Source organism: Hemibagrus wyckioides, linkage group LG08 (genome assembly GCF_019097595.1).
Source record: "Hemibagrus wyckioides isolate EC202008001 linkage group LG08, SWU_Hwy_1.0, whole genome shotgun sequence".
Classification (NCBI taxonomy): domain Eukaryota; kingdom Metazoa; phylum Chordata; class Actinopteri; order Siluriformes; family Bagridae; genus Hemibagrus; species Hemibagrus wyckioides.
The window spans coordinates 14,634,889-14,651,335 of NC_080717.1; the positions used below are offsets into that span (position 1 = coordinate 14,634,889).

At 38.0% G+C, this 16,447-nt stretch overlaps 1 protein-coding gene across 2 annotated transcripts in view; it reads left to right on the plus strand.

The window, feature by feature from the left end:
- Window positions 1-2,716: 2,716 nt before the first annotated feature.
- The window catches only part of cyfip2 (cytoplasmic FMR1 interacting protein 2), a 30,410-nt gene continuing 16,679 nt past the window's right edge, over window positions 2,717-16,447 (plus strand). For both annotated transcript variants that reach the window (XM_058397431.1, XM_058397432.1), the window contains exons 1-3: window positions 2,717-2,871; window positions 13,634-13,783; window positions 14,842-14,931. In XM_058397431.1, the coding sequence (XP_058253414.1) occupies window positions 13,667-13,783; window positions 14,842-14,931 (207 nt within the window). In that variant the 5' untranslated portion in view covers window positions 2,717-2,871; window positions 13,634-13,666. The remainder of the gene's footprint in view (window positions 2,872-13,633; window positions 13,784-14,841; window positions 14,932-16,447) is intronic.

The window sequence follows — 16,447 nt, forward strand, 5'->3', positions numbered from 1 at the left end:
TTAATACATCTGTGTAAATGTGTCACAAAGGCTTGTACAGGCTTTGGTCTTCGCGTGATCATATCAGAAGTAGACATCCAAGACTAATGGGTGTTCAAGCTGTCTGAATGCGTCTCGTGCTTACATTTCCTCAGTAGCAGGGTTGCCAAATCTGCTCAAAGTAAGCCCATGTGACTTCAAAACCACACCCAAAAATATTCTGACATAATGTTCAGGCTCAGATTGTTCAGTAAAAGACTGGCTGCAGGGAATAGGGAATTTGATACAGCTTTTTTTTTTTGTTTCATCTAATCTCACATCATTTGCTTTCAGAAAAAGCAAAAAGAGAAAATGATAATATTAATAATAATAATAATAATAATAATAATAATAATAACAATAACACAAACATGAGTAACTGAGAGTTAAAAAAAGAATATGACAAGGGTTTGAATTTTAAAACCTGTCTCTTACATATAGCTCTAATGATCTTGGATAAAGTAAATCTATAGTCTCAAATATACTCTCAAATAATATAGATCTATATAATAACAACAGTATGTCTGAACATACTGGTTATAGTTTTGGTTTCTATATCATGTCCAGCAGACAAAGGGTGTCATAAAGAGATAATTTTCTTGATTCCTGAACATTTGTGTACTGAGAAGCTTAGGTCTAACACTTCCAAATAAAATAATTATTTTATTTTATATCATTATTTTACAAATAAAATCCTAAAGGATTACAATAAGAAACTTGTACAGGATTTAAATTAGAAAAGAAAAGACATCAATATCTTTAAGGTCACTTCTACAAGATTTTTTTAATGGCATCTCTATTTAGGTCTATATGGAACTGGAATTCAAACATCATTAACACTGATATATCAGTGTCTAATCAGCTGATGTGACCGTTTTATATTACTTAATATAATCTAACCCAAAATGCTAATATAAAAAGCGCACAAAAATTCAACATTTAGATTTTTAGAGGCTGGACAATTCAAATGTGTCACCAAAGCGTGTGAAAAGCATGAACCTGGCAACACGACGCGCTCTTACGGTGGTGTCAGGGATGCTTCTGGGCACAACGTTCACACTAGAAACGTACCGTGGCCACATGCGTCTCAAACCACCTCCGGAAGTGGTCTGATAAAGAAAAAACCCGTATGACCACGTTCTTATATGTAGGCCAATTCTTTTGCGCAATTATTTTTATTTCTGTCCAGTCATATTCCGATCGCTAATGATTCAGTCTTCATGCGAGTCACTCAGATTCAGTCACTATGCTGAGTAAAGTACCGGTCACTAATGCACGAGTTCATCATTTCGTTCCGTTTCTTTTGACAGGTTTTGCAACTGAAAGCCACAAAACCAGACAGCACTCCCTTTCCATAGTCTACATTGTGACTGCATGATTAGCAAACAGAGATTGTGTGCATGTGTTATACACTATATTGCCAAAAGTTTTGGGACACTGCTCCAAATCATTGAATTCAGGTGTTGTTTTTCAGGGGTTGAGTTTGGTCCCTTAGTTCCAGTGAAAGGAACTCTTAATGCATCAGCATAACAAGACATTTTGGAAAATTTCATGCTCCCAACTTTGTGACCCCTTTGATGACCCCTTACTGTTTCAACATGACTGGGCACCAGTGCACAAACCATGGTCCACAAACCAAGGTCCAAGTCCAACCCCTGAAAAACAACACCAGAATTCAATGATTTGGAGGGGTGTCCCAAAACTTTTGGCAACACAGTGTATGTTAAATCATAGATTAAAATACTTAAACAGATCAGTGTAAATCGTGCATGAAGAGCATGTCGAACCTGATCCGAGTCTCAATTCAGTCATTCAGGCCCTTTCTGTCAAGACATTGAGATTCACTCTTCTGGTATAGTATTGTATGTCTTAGACGACAGCATGATCAGTCTTCTGAACAAATCTGAACGACTCATGGATTTAACGATTTAGTTCAACTGATTACTCAAATGTCCATTCACTGAAAAACAAAAATGACCATTCACTGAAAAACAAAAATGACCATTCACTGAAAAACAAAAATGATCCTTTATGCTGATCCGTTCATCCGAGACAGACGTTTCATTCCCAGCATTAACGGTGCCATACAACTGAATAGGCCTCAGAAGGGAGACAAATTTGCATAGGATTGTGTATATGGGCGTGGCCTGATCACACCTTCATTGATGATTGGTGGACATAATCTTCCGTCTCAAGTCGCACGTTCATCCTGTGGTTACTGTGACAACAGCAAGCTGGAGATGAATGTTTAGCGGCATCATGCCAATGCTCAGCGTAAACACTGGAAACAATACACATTCTCCTAACATACTCCTAATATCCTGGGAGGAGACCTACTGCATTTTTTTTAAGGTTTACATCATCTCACCTGTTGACAACACCTACCACTAAAAACCTAAATCAGGCAAAACGATATTATAAGAAACAATTCCTTTGATTATTATAACATTACAACTGGCAGTGCTGCAGATGTAAATGAAGTCAGGAAGGCAGTAGTACTGCATTATACAAATCAGAGTAGTAGCGTGGATATAAACACAATTTCAAGTTATATTCCCATTATATTCAAGTTTTTGGAACAGCACCAATGTTCACACCTCGAATGAGCACAAATGTGATGACTCACACAGCGACGTGAGAAGTCCGATCGAAGCCGCCGCTAAAAAGGGCCGTTGTCGCTTTAAGGAAATGCACTTGCAGCCATTTTCTGCTCTTTGTGTGGGGCGGATTAGCGGACAGCGACCGAGCTGAGAGCATCAGTTGCTGGATACTGACCGAAGCGCCGCCGTCGTGTTTCTAAGCCGCTCTGCGCTCATTGTCCGGTCGTTTGTCGTGCGGACATGCGATTTGCAGGTACGATGCTTTACACAAGTATTTTTGCGATGAGACAGGGATGTGGGAGCAGGAAGGAGACAGCGACGATGGCAGCAACCTGCTAGTGGTGGTGTAACGCCGCTCACCATAACGTCACTCAGCCTTTTAATTGCTGAAAATAAACGCTCAGTACTATAGGTGATTATTGCTGATCGTTTAATTGAGTTATTCGATTTATTCCTCATGTTATGTTATACGGCTTGTGACTATAACACCGATTTCTGAAATAGAGCATCCGTTGGGTGGCTCGGTGTATAATACTGATAGCATCCTTTCCCCTCATGGGTGGGGTGAGGGGAGGACTGGCTTTAGAACCCTGCTTCTCAAACCCATTTTATTACACCCATGTCCTGTTTTTGGTTAGTTTGTTTCGCATGTTTGTCATTGTTTTACATATTTGTTCATTTGCGGTTGTTAAAATGTCTTTTCCGACAGCACTTTGTCAAACATCGAAGGTATCAGTGTGATAAGGTTGCTACGGATGCTAGGCTAGAACTGCTAGCTAATTCAACGTTTTGGAGCCGTTTTAGACTCAGAAATTCGGAAATTAAATGACGGCCCTGCAAAATAAAATATCACAGATAATAGACATCATTTTTAATTTCTTTAGCTTGTTGCTTGTTTTTGGCTAAATATGTGGACTGTGTCAGTGAGTCCCCGGTGCCTTCTGTGAGGCAGATGTACTTGGTAGCATCTAGCAGTTGGTAATGGCTGACATTGGTTTGTATATTTGGCTGAATATTTATGGAGAAAATCATGTGAAATAATATTTTTTTTTTGTCAATTCAAATTCAGGCATCATTTCAGCATCATAATATATTTCACAATATTGTTCTTTATTTTATTACATTACAAGTCTTAATAATATGTGACCTCTTTCAGCTTTTCCTAAAACAGGCTCATGCAGAGGTTCAGGTCAGAGAACCTTTAGAACAGAGCTGATGAGAGATAAACCATTTTTGAACGAGATAGTTACTAGTTATGGACTGCTTGACCACACAATATGGAAACGTTCCGTGCTTGTGAGACATCGTTTATTCTAGCCTGCTTGAGAGATTTACTGATTTTCCTCATCTGCCTCATGTCAGTGATGTAGCTGCCATTTAATCTGAATATGACGGAAACTCATGTAAAGGTCCTAACACACCAGCTGTCAGTCTCTGATCTGTGGCCAACAGTCACCTGTTGTTTTTGAGATGAATCCCAAATCATTGGCACTGAGCTCTTCGCAGCACCCATGTAGCCGATCATCTAAGGCCAGCACTGATGTTCAGCGAAGCAACTGAGAGCGCAGCGAAGAACTATTTTTAAACAAAGATTTCCAGTGGTGTGAAAATGGCTAGGCTGATTTGTTTGGCTACATCCCAAATCAAATGGGTTGTCACAATAACAAACGTTTGATTTCTATAGCAATAACAGGATTAGTTTTGTGATACTTAATACCAAAATGATACTTTGACCAAAAATTAGTAAATAAAAATAAAGGCATACACATGCACTATTTACAGCCACAAAGCACAAGCTGAGTACATCAATTTGTAGTTTGCTTTTAATTTGCTCTGAAATATATATGCCACATATCACTGACCAGTTGAGCCTCAGAAAGCAAGATGCTGTGGTCTTATGTAAAACTATATGTTATAGCACTTACAATTGTAGTCCAATTTGAATACCAAACTACAGCAAAACACTTAAAATTGCAGCAGATAAGGAGGCAGGGTGTTGAAGGAGACCCTTGTGCCATGTGCATGTGTCATTAAATATCATCACTTCACAAGGTTATTGTGTTTTGTGTATTCTTTCGGCATGAATATTGTATCACCCTCATTGAAAGTTAGACTATTTAAAAATGAGTACATTTGTCATTTGTAAAGAAGCATTTTGCATTCAACTTTTGGCCTGTGTTTTTATTGTCCATCTAGTATACAAGTTGTGAAACTTGTTGTGTTTTCTGAACAGTGCACATGCCACTGATTGCATCTCACCCATTTCAGCCACACTAAGAGTGAAGTACAGAATGGGAAAACCATCACATAACTGAATAGCTGTTCAAAATAATCATGCTCTCCCATGTCATCTGATGCATTCTTTCATCTTTCAGAAGGTTTGTTGTATCACATGGTGTTACAAGGAGCATTTTGTAGCACAGCAGTCTTTTCAAAGCTTCAGAGGGTGGCATACTGGGGGGAAAATCCACCATCCATGTTCACTGGTTCTCTGGTTTTGTTAAGATTACATAATGCAGAGGAATTCGGTCTGTGCAGTGTTGGGGGCCAAGGTAGACAAATGAAAGTACAGTATATTAGTCCAGTCAAACTGAGAAATTCTTAAGTTTAGAATTAACTGGTGTTAGATAGATTGTTGTTGTTGATCTTTCGGCTGCTCCCTACGTGCATGAGGGGTCAAGCCAAAAAAACAGGATGGTAGTTAAAGGAAATGTAGAGCACATAAGTGTTACACTAGCTGTGAATGTAGAGAGTAGCAGCTCCAGATTAGATCTGGTTTCAGTAGATTTCATTGTATTTCCATATCCTCATCTGTGGTTAAAATATGTGGCTAGTGAGCAAAAGAATACGTTTACGAGTGCAGGCAGCAGAAGCGTTGCTGGGCTTACACAGGAGGTATCCAGTCTTTTCCTCAAAGGGCTGGAGTGGGTGCAGACTTTCATTCCAGTCTGTTGAAAGCCAAGATCAACTGATCAACAGGTGGAATCAGTTATGGCTCACTGATTGGAATGGAAACCTGCACATGCACACCGGTACTTTGTGGATAGCGTCAGACACTCCTAACTTACACTCATCCTGATGGGGTAAGAAGCTTGGAAGTCCAGTCGAGCTTTAAATTTGAGTCACTGATCCTACAAATTACGAAGAGCTAAGTGAACTGGTTTGGACATCAAGCTCTTGCTACACCTTATTAGGCATGTTATTAGCCATGTCCTGCTGGACAGAAACCAATGATCCACTGGAGAGATTATACCACACGTTTGGTTTGTGAACATCTGGGGATCCCCAAGGGGAACTAAAACCTGTGGCTGGGCATAGAAAGGTCTAGGTTGACATTCTCAGGATGTTGCCTGTAAAAAATGGAGGGCATAATTAAATGAACCAATAGCTGAAGTGTTTGTTAGCTAACCTTGGTCAGCTTATAGGCATTCTTTTGCCTGGGTCAACGACATTCTCTGAGAATGAACATGCACATGACACATGAATTTGATTACCATTGACTCTGAGACAATGTTAGAACAACCATATGTTGAGATAGTTGAGATCATGGATGGAAATTTTTCAGATGACTGTCATCACTATTCCTTTAAAGAAGGGTCTGTTGTAGAGAAAAACATTAATGGCTTATTTGATCTTCTGTAGTTCTCTGTATAGTCTTTGTGCTCAAAGGTGGCCAAGCAGTGGACAGCTGACACTGGTCTAACAGACATCAGATTCAGTCCCTCTCTCTCTGTAATGTCTCTGCTTAGGACATTCATCCTATATGGGATGTGCTGGCAAAAATCCTTTCTTGAATCTCAGTCAAATCAGCTCACTAGTCACTAAAGTCACTGGTACATGTAATACCTATATAATACCTTCTCTATCTCTACCTTCAATATTTAAACAGTTCCCTAATTTGAATGAGCTTACATCATGAAAGTGGCTATACACAGAAGCACACTTCTGTTTCTTATAATTTTTCTACTCATCTACCTAGTCATTTAAACCGAAGTATGTATGGAAGTTTAACAAATGAGTAAGTCTTCATACATACGAGTGGTTTTGTGAGATTCTGTGCATGCATCAGGAAACTCCACCTTCTGCACAAGTTCACATCACTGACACAGCACATGTTTAACCTACACCCACTTTCACAAGCATTTAGATTTGCTTTGTTTCTACTTCTAACTTGTCCAACGCAGACTATTCTCAGTATTTATTTCTATTTTAATCAGTGATATATGCAGGACAGTATTCCTCTGTGTAAATGGCCAAGAAATGCCTATGAGAGTCTGTACTGATTCTGTATGTTCACATATTTCCTTTTAAGACAGGAAGTCAGACAGTTAGTGGGTTTGACTGATCTACTGTAAAGTAATGCATTGTATGTCTATATACATACATACATACATACATACATACATATACACACACACACACATCTATGTACACGTGTGCCATGGGGCCACAATTTCAGCAAGAGCAGTGAGCGACATACTATGGTTAGGGTTTGTGTCTTTGTATTTAGTACAGTTAGCATCTGCTGCTAACAGCTAATACAAAGCCAGGTGCTATATTCTTATATACTGTGACTCGCAGTGACACAGCAACTGGAGAACATTTATTTAAATAAATAAATTTTAATAAATAGTTTAACTTTAAGCAAATATGGAACGTAGCACCTAGCAATGGGAGCAAAGGAAGTAGCGCGCATGTGATCCATATCCAAGAGAACACACTGCTTCTCCTTCCTCTGGTGTGATATGATGCATGCATACACTGATGAATTTTTAAACAAACACTCCCTCCAGAATGTTTCATTTGAGCGGCAAGAATATTAATTGTGAATGCTAGATGTGCCACCCAATGATAAACGTTATTACTATGTTCACACTGCAGGACAAATCTGAATTTTTATTTTGACACTTTATACTCTACCTATCAATCAATATACATAACCAGGAACTACACTGAAGCTAATAGAAAACGTATGTAGGTGAATGAATGCGATAGCTGCTGGGAGGAAAATCTATTTTCTTTTAGATCATATGCATCATAAGTTATAAGTCATCGTCTGTTTGAGCTATAACTGCACCCATTTTTTTTGCTAGCAAAAAAAAACGTTATCTGGATGTGTTTATCTAAAAATATCTATTTTTGGGTTAAAAACAGGAAGGTTTCTGACAGGTTTTCTACCATAATGTCTATCTAATGTGCCTGAGTAAGCAAGCTAACTGTGTTTCGAACCGCTGATATCTCAACCTGAGGTTTTATATGGAACATTTTCATATGTTATAAAGCTGGGATGAAAATGGGGTTAAAATGGGGTTTAAGTAGCATTTTATTGCCATCTAAAAGAAGGTTTTCTATTCATGATAATGGTAAATGATCATTTAAGAATGACAACAAACATGCTTAGCAAACATTCATGTTTTATAATATAGTTGTAAAATGAATGAAATTACTCTTTTTTGAAAAGCGAGCAGAGATCTTATGTCCTGTGCACACCATAAGGTCAGTGTAAACATAATTGAGCAGTGGCTCAATATTTGAAAGCATATTTCAGTTGTTTGTACAGAAATGCAGTACAAAATGCAGGACAGCTTAAAAACAAAAGTTCAGCTCCCATTAATATAATTTTAATGAACTTGGCCTTTTTTGCAAGCAGTGTTAAATATGATTTAGAAATGCAAGGCACTGCTAACTTGAGCCCCTGAAAGGATTGAGAAAATTGTGTCTACCTTTTCATAGAGTCGAACATTCGTGTGGTTTTTGGGTTGTGGTCAATTGCTGAAACATGGTAACTCTTCCAGCTCATTCTCATGACATTGTAATAGTTACATGACATTGTCATGGTTAATTAATATGTGCTGTCCTGTCCACTTATTTGTATTTATGTGTGTGTGTGTTGTTCATTCATTGGCACAAACACTTTCAAAGACATTACATTTTCTCTACCCAGTAATTCCTATTCCAATATAGTAACCTCAAATAAAAATGAATAAATAAATAAATAAATGAAGGTGGATTAAAAAGGGTGGTTAATGTTGGCTTTTACGCTTGTCTTGTCATGTGTTTGATCAAGTCTTGAGTACTTTGTCATGTAGTCTTGTGTACTGTGCTGTTGCATTGTTATATGATGGTCCTGAAGATATTTCACTCCAACATATGCAAGTTTTTTTTACACTTTTTTATACTGTCATGTTTTTGCTCAAGTAGTCTTGTCATTTCATTCCAACATATATAAGCTATATTGAGGAATGACATTGAAATACAATTTATTTGAAAAATTTTCAGAGCACGGTGACTTAGTGGTTAGCGTAATTGCCTTGCAGCTCTGGGGTTGAGGGTTTGATTCCTGCTAGCACCGTGGGTGCACAGAGTTTACATGTTCTCTCTGTACTTCGGGGGTTTTCTCTGGTACTCTAGTTTCCGAGTCTCATCTGAAGATATGCGTTACAGTCTTATTTCAAAATTGTGTTATTGTGTCCTGCAATGGATTGGCACCCCATCCAGGGTATCCCTCGCCTTGTGCCCTGAGTTCCCAGGGATAGGATACATGTTGCAGAAAATGGATAGATGAAAAAGTCAAATGTGTTTGCAGCTTTATTATTGGGTTAATCAGCAGTTTTGATATATAGTTTCTTAATTTTGCGAAAGCCAGTTATTGCATAGAATTTTCTGAGCTTTGAAATACTGAGTGCAGTTCTCACAGCTGTCTGATATGAAGAATGCTAAATCTTGCTGAGGGACAGTGCATTTAAACCTGTGCTTTAATTCAGAAGTCAGCATGGTGTAAGCCTTTTAATAGAGTATGGTGAAGGAGGAGAGATGTAGCCATGATCGCTCCTTTGGGTCATTGTTCTGTGTATTTGCTTTGTAAATGAAGCCTGTTACAACTTCGCTGTGAGATCAGAAGCAGACAATGAATCACATGATGTCTGAATTGGCTGCCAGCCATCTGACTGAAGTGCAGAGAGCATATGAAAAGTCCTTTAACCACACTGGATGAGATCATAATACTCATCGGCCTAGTGGGGCAAGTCATTTGATCACACGTTAGTCTCTATACGTAACCCCGTATTTGGTTTATAAAAGCTCTAATGAGTATAAAAGTATAAAGCTCTAATGTGGAACTGTTTGAATAAGCCTGAAGAAATATTAAAGATATCACCTAAGATCTTTCATGTGAAATCTTAAGAAGTAAATTGGTGAATATTTCATTAATTATATTGCCTCTAGTATAAAACAGCACTAATGGATTTGTAGAAAAGCCTTTTCATTCAACAAAACTTGTGGCTCCAGTAGAGTTATTCCATGAGCTATTATACAGTATGAGTAATTACATGAATTCATTAGCAAATGGAAACCAGATATGCAGGAACAGAAGTAAGGTAAGTTTCATGTAATATAATCTTGCTGCTACTCTGCTTATCTAAATGAGGTTTATCCAGGTAGGGTTTTGAGAAGTGTAACGCTTTTTGTTGTGCATTCGTAACCACTTGAACCCTTTTGTACATTGTAAGTTCCTCTCCAAGTTCCTGTTTCCAGTTTTCTAAATAAGTAAGTCGTTGTCTTTATATAGCCACTCAATTGAATTGTATTTGTTAAAGTCTCTCTGTCTCTCTCTTTTATTTATTTATTTATTTGTTTGTTTTTTGTTATTGGTTTGTTTTGTTTTTTTCCCCGCAGGAAAGTCAGGGCATAAGTTAACCATATTGCAATACTGACCAGTTGCAGTTGGTTACTGATTGGCTATGGCAGCAAGTGGATATCAGCTTCCATGTAAAGCAGATAGCTTATCGGAGAATTCACCAACTTTGCTACCTAAAGCATTAACTAACCTTCTGCTTTTTAAAATGTCTACACCCTGCTCATTAGATAATGTTTTTCTGAAAGCATGTTATACACAGAACAGCATGATGTGATTTCCTTTTGATTGTATGAGCAGTTTCTGCTAAATGTGTCACTGAAAGAACCAAGTATGAGCCATTTTTCCATTAGCTTAAATATAGACTAGCAGGCAGGATTTGTGTCAGCTGTTTCTTCTTCTGTTTTGCACTGTAGCTATGTGGCTAAAATAACTTGCAGGTTGCTAGACGCTAACGTCGTTTTCTATTGCGCAGACCAAATGACTTTCTTTGGCTATGTAGTTTTCATTTGTGTGTAAACATGTTGTACACGTATTATTAACGTAGACATAACCAATGGGATTCACAGTCCCGCCTGAGACTGACGCTTGGGTGAAGTGGATATCAATATTTGAAGTGTTTCTGAATTGAACATGGCTGCTATTATATTTCCTTACAAATGTATAAAGCCTTAGTTCTCTTAAAAGCTTATACATAGTCACAGTAATTGGATGGAGTTTCTAAATGCGAAGTATAAACACAGTTAGACTCTAAGTAAGTAAGCTAGCACATTAAAAAAACAAACACTCAGTTTTTGATATATATTTGTTTGAGTAAGTAAATGTTGCACTTATGATTAAAGAATGATTAATTCTTGGTGAGGTTTTGTCATTCTGTTCCATGTGCAGTTCTGAGCAATACATCGAGTTTGTCTTCCTGAGTTCCTGGCATTTGTTTTCTCTGTGTTCTTTATCTACTTTCTCTTTATTGCTCCGTTTGCCTGATCGTTAAATCCCACCGATTATTAGACTTCAGTATCAAGCACACTTCCACCTGATTTGGATTACCGATAAAATTTTAGCTGGTGCTTAGATCTACCAGCCTTGGAAATCAAGACAATTATGTCAGCATGGTTCAAAGTGAATGTGAGGATTTAGGCTTGAAGCTTGAGGCTGGAGGCTTCCAAGCTTTCCTCACTTGTTAGCAGTGACAGTTATAACTGGAGAATGAAAGAGGCCCGGGCTATTTTACTTACAAACAAGAAAAATACAGAAAAATGTATGGTGTTACATTCCCACAGCAGGCAAAAGCCTAAAGTGAGTGCAAGAATGCCATCAATTTAAAATCACAGGTTGATTGGATAATAGTGATGAAAGATAAGAGTAGGACAGGAGGCTGGTTATAATTTTTATTGGTACACAAGCAGGTCTGGCATTTAAAGACAGCAACAACAGGACGACTGTGAAACCTGGACGAAAGAGAAACTAGTTTCACCTAGGAAAAAGAACATAAACAGTGAACGTGAAGGAACGAACATACTACACTTGGCTCTATTAATATAGCTTATATGTCAAACATCAAGGTTAAGGTGACAAAATATACAAGGGGTGGCATTCGACCTCTAGTGTGCCTGGACATTCAAAGGAAATCTCTGTGGTGAAATGAAGGTCTTATCTATTCTTAAGCCAAAGAAGGTAGTACAAGGGCAGAAGAGAGAACAAGCTAGAAACAAGCTAACAGTGAGTGAAGGGGTTAACACAACTGCTTCAGCGTGCTGCTTTTAAACCAATTGCTCAATTTCTCCAGTTCTTGCCATCCTGTTGGTCAAGTACTTTTACCCAGTTCATGGTGATTGCCACTGCGACCCACCTATATGTTGATGACAGAGCCAGAAGAATAAACAACAGTGGAATGAAAAAGTAAAGAGAATATGAGATATTATAAGATTCACTGGCAGGCATTTTAAACCTTGTTGTATTAGTTTACAAACACACATACACACACAGACATACACTATGTGGTCAACAATGCACTGTCTCTCAGCTCTACATATCTATATCTGTCTTAAACACACCATGCTGTGTTTATAGCAGCATACAGAAATAGAGTTACAGAAAAGATAAACCACTGTTTCACACCTGTTTCCCCACATAGTACCGCTGTGTGACTGCTACAGCTTTTGAACATTCACCATTCAGACACCAAGCATCGTCACACTTGTCACTGTGAGACAGTAACAGAAAACACAGCAAACATTCAACTGTTTCAGATAATACATGAGCTTTACTCTCACTGATGACCGTAAAGTACACACTGTTTCTTTTTTATGTCCTAGGAACATTTTTAACATCTTAAATGTCATGTTAAGTTAATCAGAACCAGGCCAGACTGGCACACTGTCAGACAGCAAGTGATCAGTCATACACAGAGAAATGCAAGGCAGAGCGTAGAGCTTGGATACGCTATACTACGTTATACAAGAATAAATGGAAGATAATAATAATAATTATTATTATTAATCAAGAATAAATCCTTCGGTGTTAAATATTGATTTTCAGGATTAAAACAAACAGGCATGAGGGACTCCTAACATTTAGTATAAGATCAAGAGGGTGTCACTACTGTTTTGTCTCTTTACATATGACTTTATGGAAGTTTTTTTAAAGAGTGTATTATTATATACAATGTCCCACTTGTTCACATTTATCATGCAAAAGGTATTGATAGCAATTATTAATGTTGTTATTAATTGTTCACTCTGTTTTTATAATAATAATAATAATTGTCAGAACAGAAACACTGAAAAGGATGCAGGTGCTGTTTAGCATGGCAGACGAATCCCAAATGTAAGGCAATCTCAAATCACTAAACAGACACTGGTCAGGCAAACAGACTGGGCCGGCAGAATCAAAATCATGCAGCAGAAAAAGGATCATAAACTAGGATAAACAGCAATGAAACAATGGAAACTGAGCCTGTGCTTCACAACATGGCTGAAACTGAAAGTGGCTTTTCAAAGTGCATTGTGAGTGAGTGGCAGCTGACAGCATGTGAGGTGCAAACAGAAGTCTGGTCCAGCCAGTGTGTGATGGGAAATGGAGTTTGGCTAAATCTGATAATAATAATAATAATAATAATAATAATAATAATAATGATGATGATGATAGTAATAATAATAATGATAATAATAATAATAATAATAACAATAATAATGGAAATAAATTCAGACCAATAGCTATCATGATGCCCATGCACTTTTTTATATTTTTTTAATACTGTATTAACCGATAAGTAGGCATGGTGCACGGTCTGGAGGGTTTTTAGATCATGGGTCTAGACATAGGTCATGCCTAAATGTAATAAATGTTTGTAAGAAATACTTGTGCTCCTATGTGATTTCAGGCTGGACTGCTTTGTGAGTGAACGAGCGCAGCCATGACGACCCACGTGACTCTGGAGGATGCGCTGTCCAACGTGGACCTGCTGGAGGAGCTCCCGCTCCCCGACCAGCAGCCATGCATCGAGCCTCCGCCCTCCTCCATTATGTACCAGGTACGCCTGCTGACTGCACATCAGATATCACCATGCAGAAATATTACAGGATGTTGCCTTTAATTGACAATTTAAAATTTTTCCACCAATCATCGATTCTATGTGCCGAATTGCCAATTTGTTAGGTATAGCTCCCACTTTTTTTCCAGCTTTACACCATGTGACTACAGTTTTTGGTATAAATCAGACAGAACTGTATTTTAGGTCAGACTGCGTTCAGTTGAGAATTTGAATATGCAAATGTTGAGAGCTTGCTGAGAGCGTGCCGGTTTTATCATCTCTCGTATGTCTGTCATCTTGAACTTTTTGCTCACAGTCATTTCTATGATGAAGTTGTGAAAAGCGAAACAGTGTCAATGATCAGCAGTTCTGTGGACTAAAACACATTGTTGATCATGCATTCAAAGAGACAGACAATGCCAAATTCAGCACTGGAGAATTTCCTTGCATCGACTTACTTTTTGTCCGTGAAGTGCCTCCATTGTTCACAGGAGTAATATGCAGTAAAACAAAGTTGCCTTTTAGGATGATTTCAGGGTCCATTTTCATCATGCTGATGGAAGGATCAGTGTTTTGTGGTATAGTGCACATAAGGGGCAAATTATTCCGGGGGAAATAGCTGTAATTTCTCATTATATTGGTGGGCTGCAATTTGCAGTTGTTCAATTTTTAGTAACATTCTTGCTTGATAAAACATTCCTGTATCTTGTAGAATCTACACCCAGGAAAGTCCATGCTGTTTTGGAGCCAAAAGAGGCAGAACATAACACTTGATTATAAGAGATTAAAGATAAAAAAAAAAAAAAACATAAAGATTCCAATCCTTTGGCAGATTTGGCACACCGTGATGGTTCAGTCCACCACTTGCTGGCCATCAGCATCTTAAGTGCACCCTCCTGCAAAGATTTAAAGATTTAGCATCATGTCATATCTAGATATGATATCTCTATGTATGTAGTATCTGTAGTACAGTATTACAGTATATGTAATATCTATATGGTCTCCAGATTGTACACACCAGTATAAATGTATAAATGAGTGCTTGTCTTTTCATCCAGGCAAATTTTGATACCAACTTTGAGGACAGAAACGCCTTTGTGACTGGTATCGCCCGGTACATTGAACAGGCCACGGTCCATTCCAGCATGGTGAGTAGAGAGCTGCGTTCTCTGTGCTACCGCATAGTCGAACGCAGGTCATGTGACTATGGCAGCTGCATGATAAAAAGCACAGCATCTGATGAACGCACAAAGCTGCTTTCAGTAACTGTCACTGGAGGTTTCACCAAACTGAGAATGTGAGCAGAATCATTTGCTCACTCATTCTCCAAATACTAGACACTAAAAGATCAAAAAATGTTGTCACTCAGTGCTGAGAAGGTGATTTTATATCATTATATCATTTTGCCTCCTCTATAAACACAGTCCTCTCTGATCATGAAGTAAACTCTGTGATATAAGAGCATGCAAGATATGACGTCATCAGCCAAAGCCCTCTTCATGTGTCGAACATGAGCTATCATACAAAGCAATTGCATATGTGTCTTTATCGGTAGACATTAAAAAGAATCCTGTGCTTGCAGTATCAGCAATTCTAGTTTTCTATAAAGAAAGCACAATGAAACTCGCAAATATTGAAAAACACTACAGCAAAATCACGCATTTTTGGCCACACCAATCACAGAAAGCCCCTGAAGGGATTGCTAAATTTTAAAGAATATTGGGAAAATACCTTCAAGTATTATGATATATTTGCACCATAGCACTCTTGAATTTTTTATTCTGATAGGCCAGAAGGTGTTTATTAAAATAACAGCAGCTCTATTAGCAGTTATGCTGTAACAGAAATGATAATGTTCATAGTAATGTGCTTGTCCTTCTACATTATTGTGTTTATAGTAACAACTCCATCATGGCGGATTGTACTGTAGACACACTCCAAAATGTCAGACTAATAATAAACAAATAAAAATGTTTGAATGAACAGAGAAGAACACATAATTGTTGATATAGTGAAGTTTTCTGTAGGGAAATGTTTATTTAATGTTTTTGGAAGAAGTCTTGGACGTTGGATCTTTGTACTGGTCAGTATTTTTCTTGTGACATGTAACATCAATTAAAAATGCAATTATTGACAAATTGCTGTGGTATAAGAGGAATAAAATACACTATATTGTGAAAAGTTTTGGGACACCCCTCCAAATAATTGAACTTTTTAGAGGTTGGGCTCGGCCCCTTAGTTCCAGTGAAAGGAACTCTTAATGCTTCAGCATACCAAGACATTTTGGACAATTTCATGCTCCCAACTTTGTGGGAACAGTTTGGGGATGACCCCTTCTTGTTCCAACATGACTGCACACCAGTGCACAACGCAAGGTCCATAAAGACATGGATGAGTGAGGAACTTGACTTGTCTGACATCAACCTGATAGAACACCTTTGGATGAATTAGTGCCTGACCTCACAAATGCGCTTCTAGAGGAGTGGTTAAAAATTCCCATAAATACACTCCTAAACCTTGTGGAAAGCCTTCCCAGAAGAGTTGAAGATGTTGTAGGTTGGGTTGGGCCAACTCCATATTAAATTCATGTGAATGTAATGGCAGATGTCCCAAAACCTTTGGCTGTATAGTATATTTCAGCGCATATTGTAAGAAAAACAATCA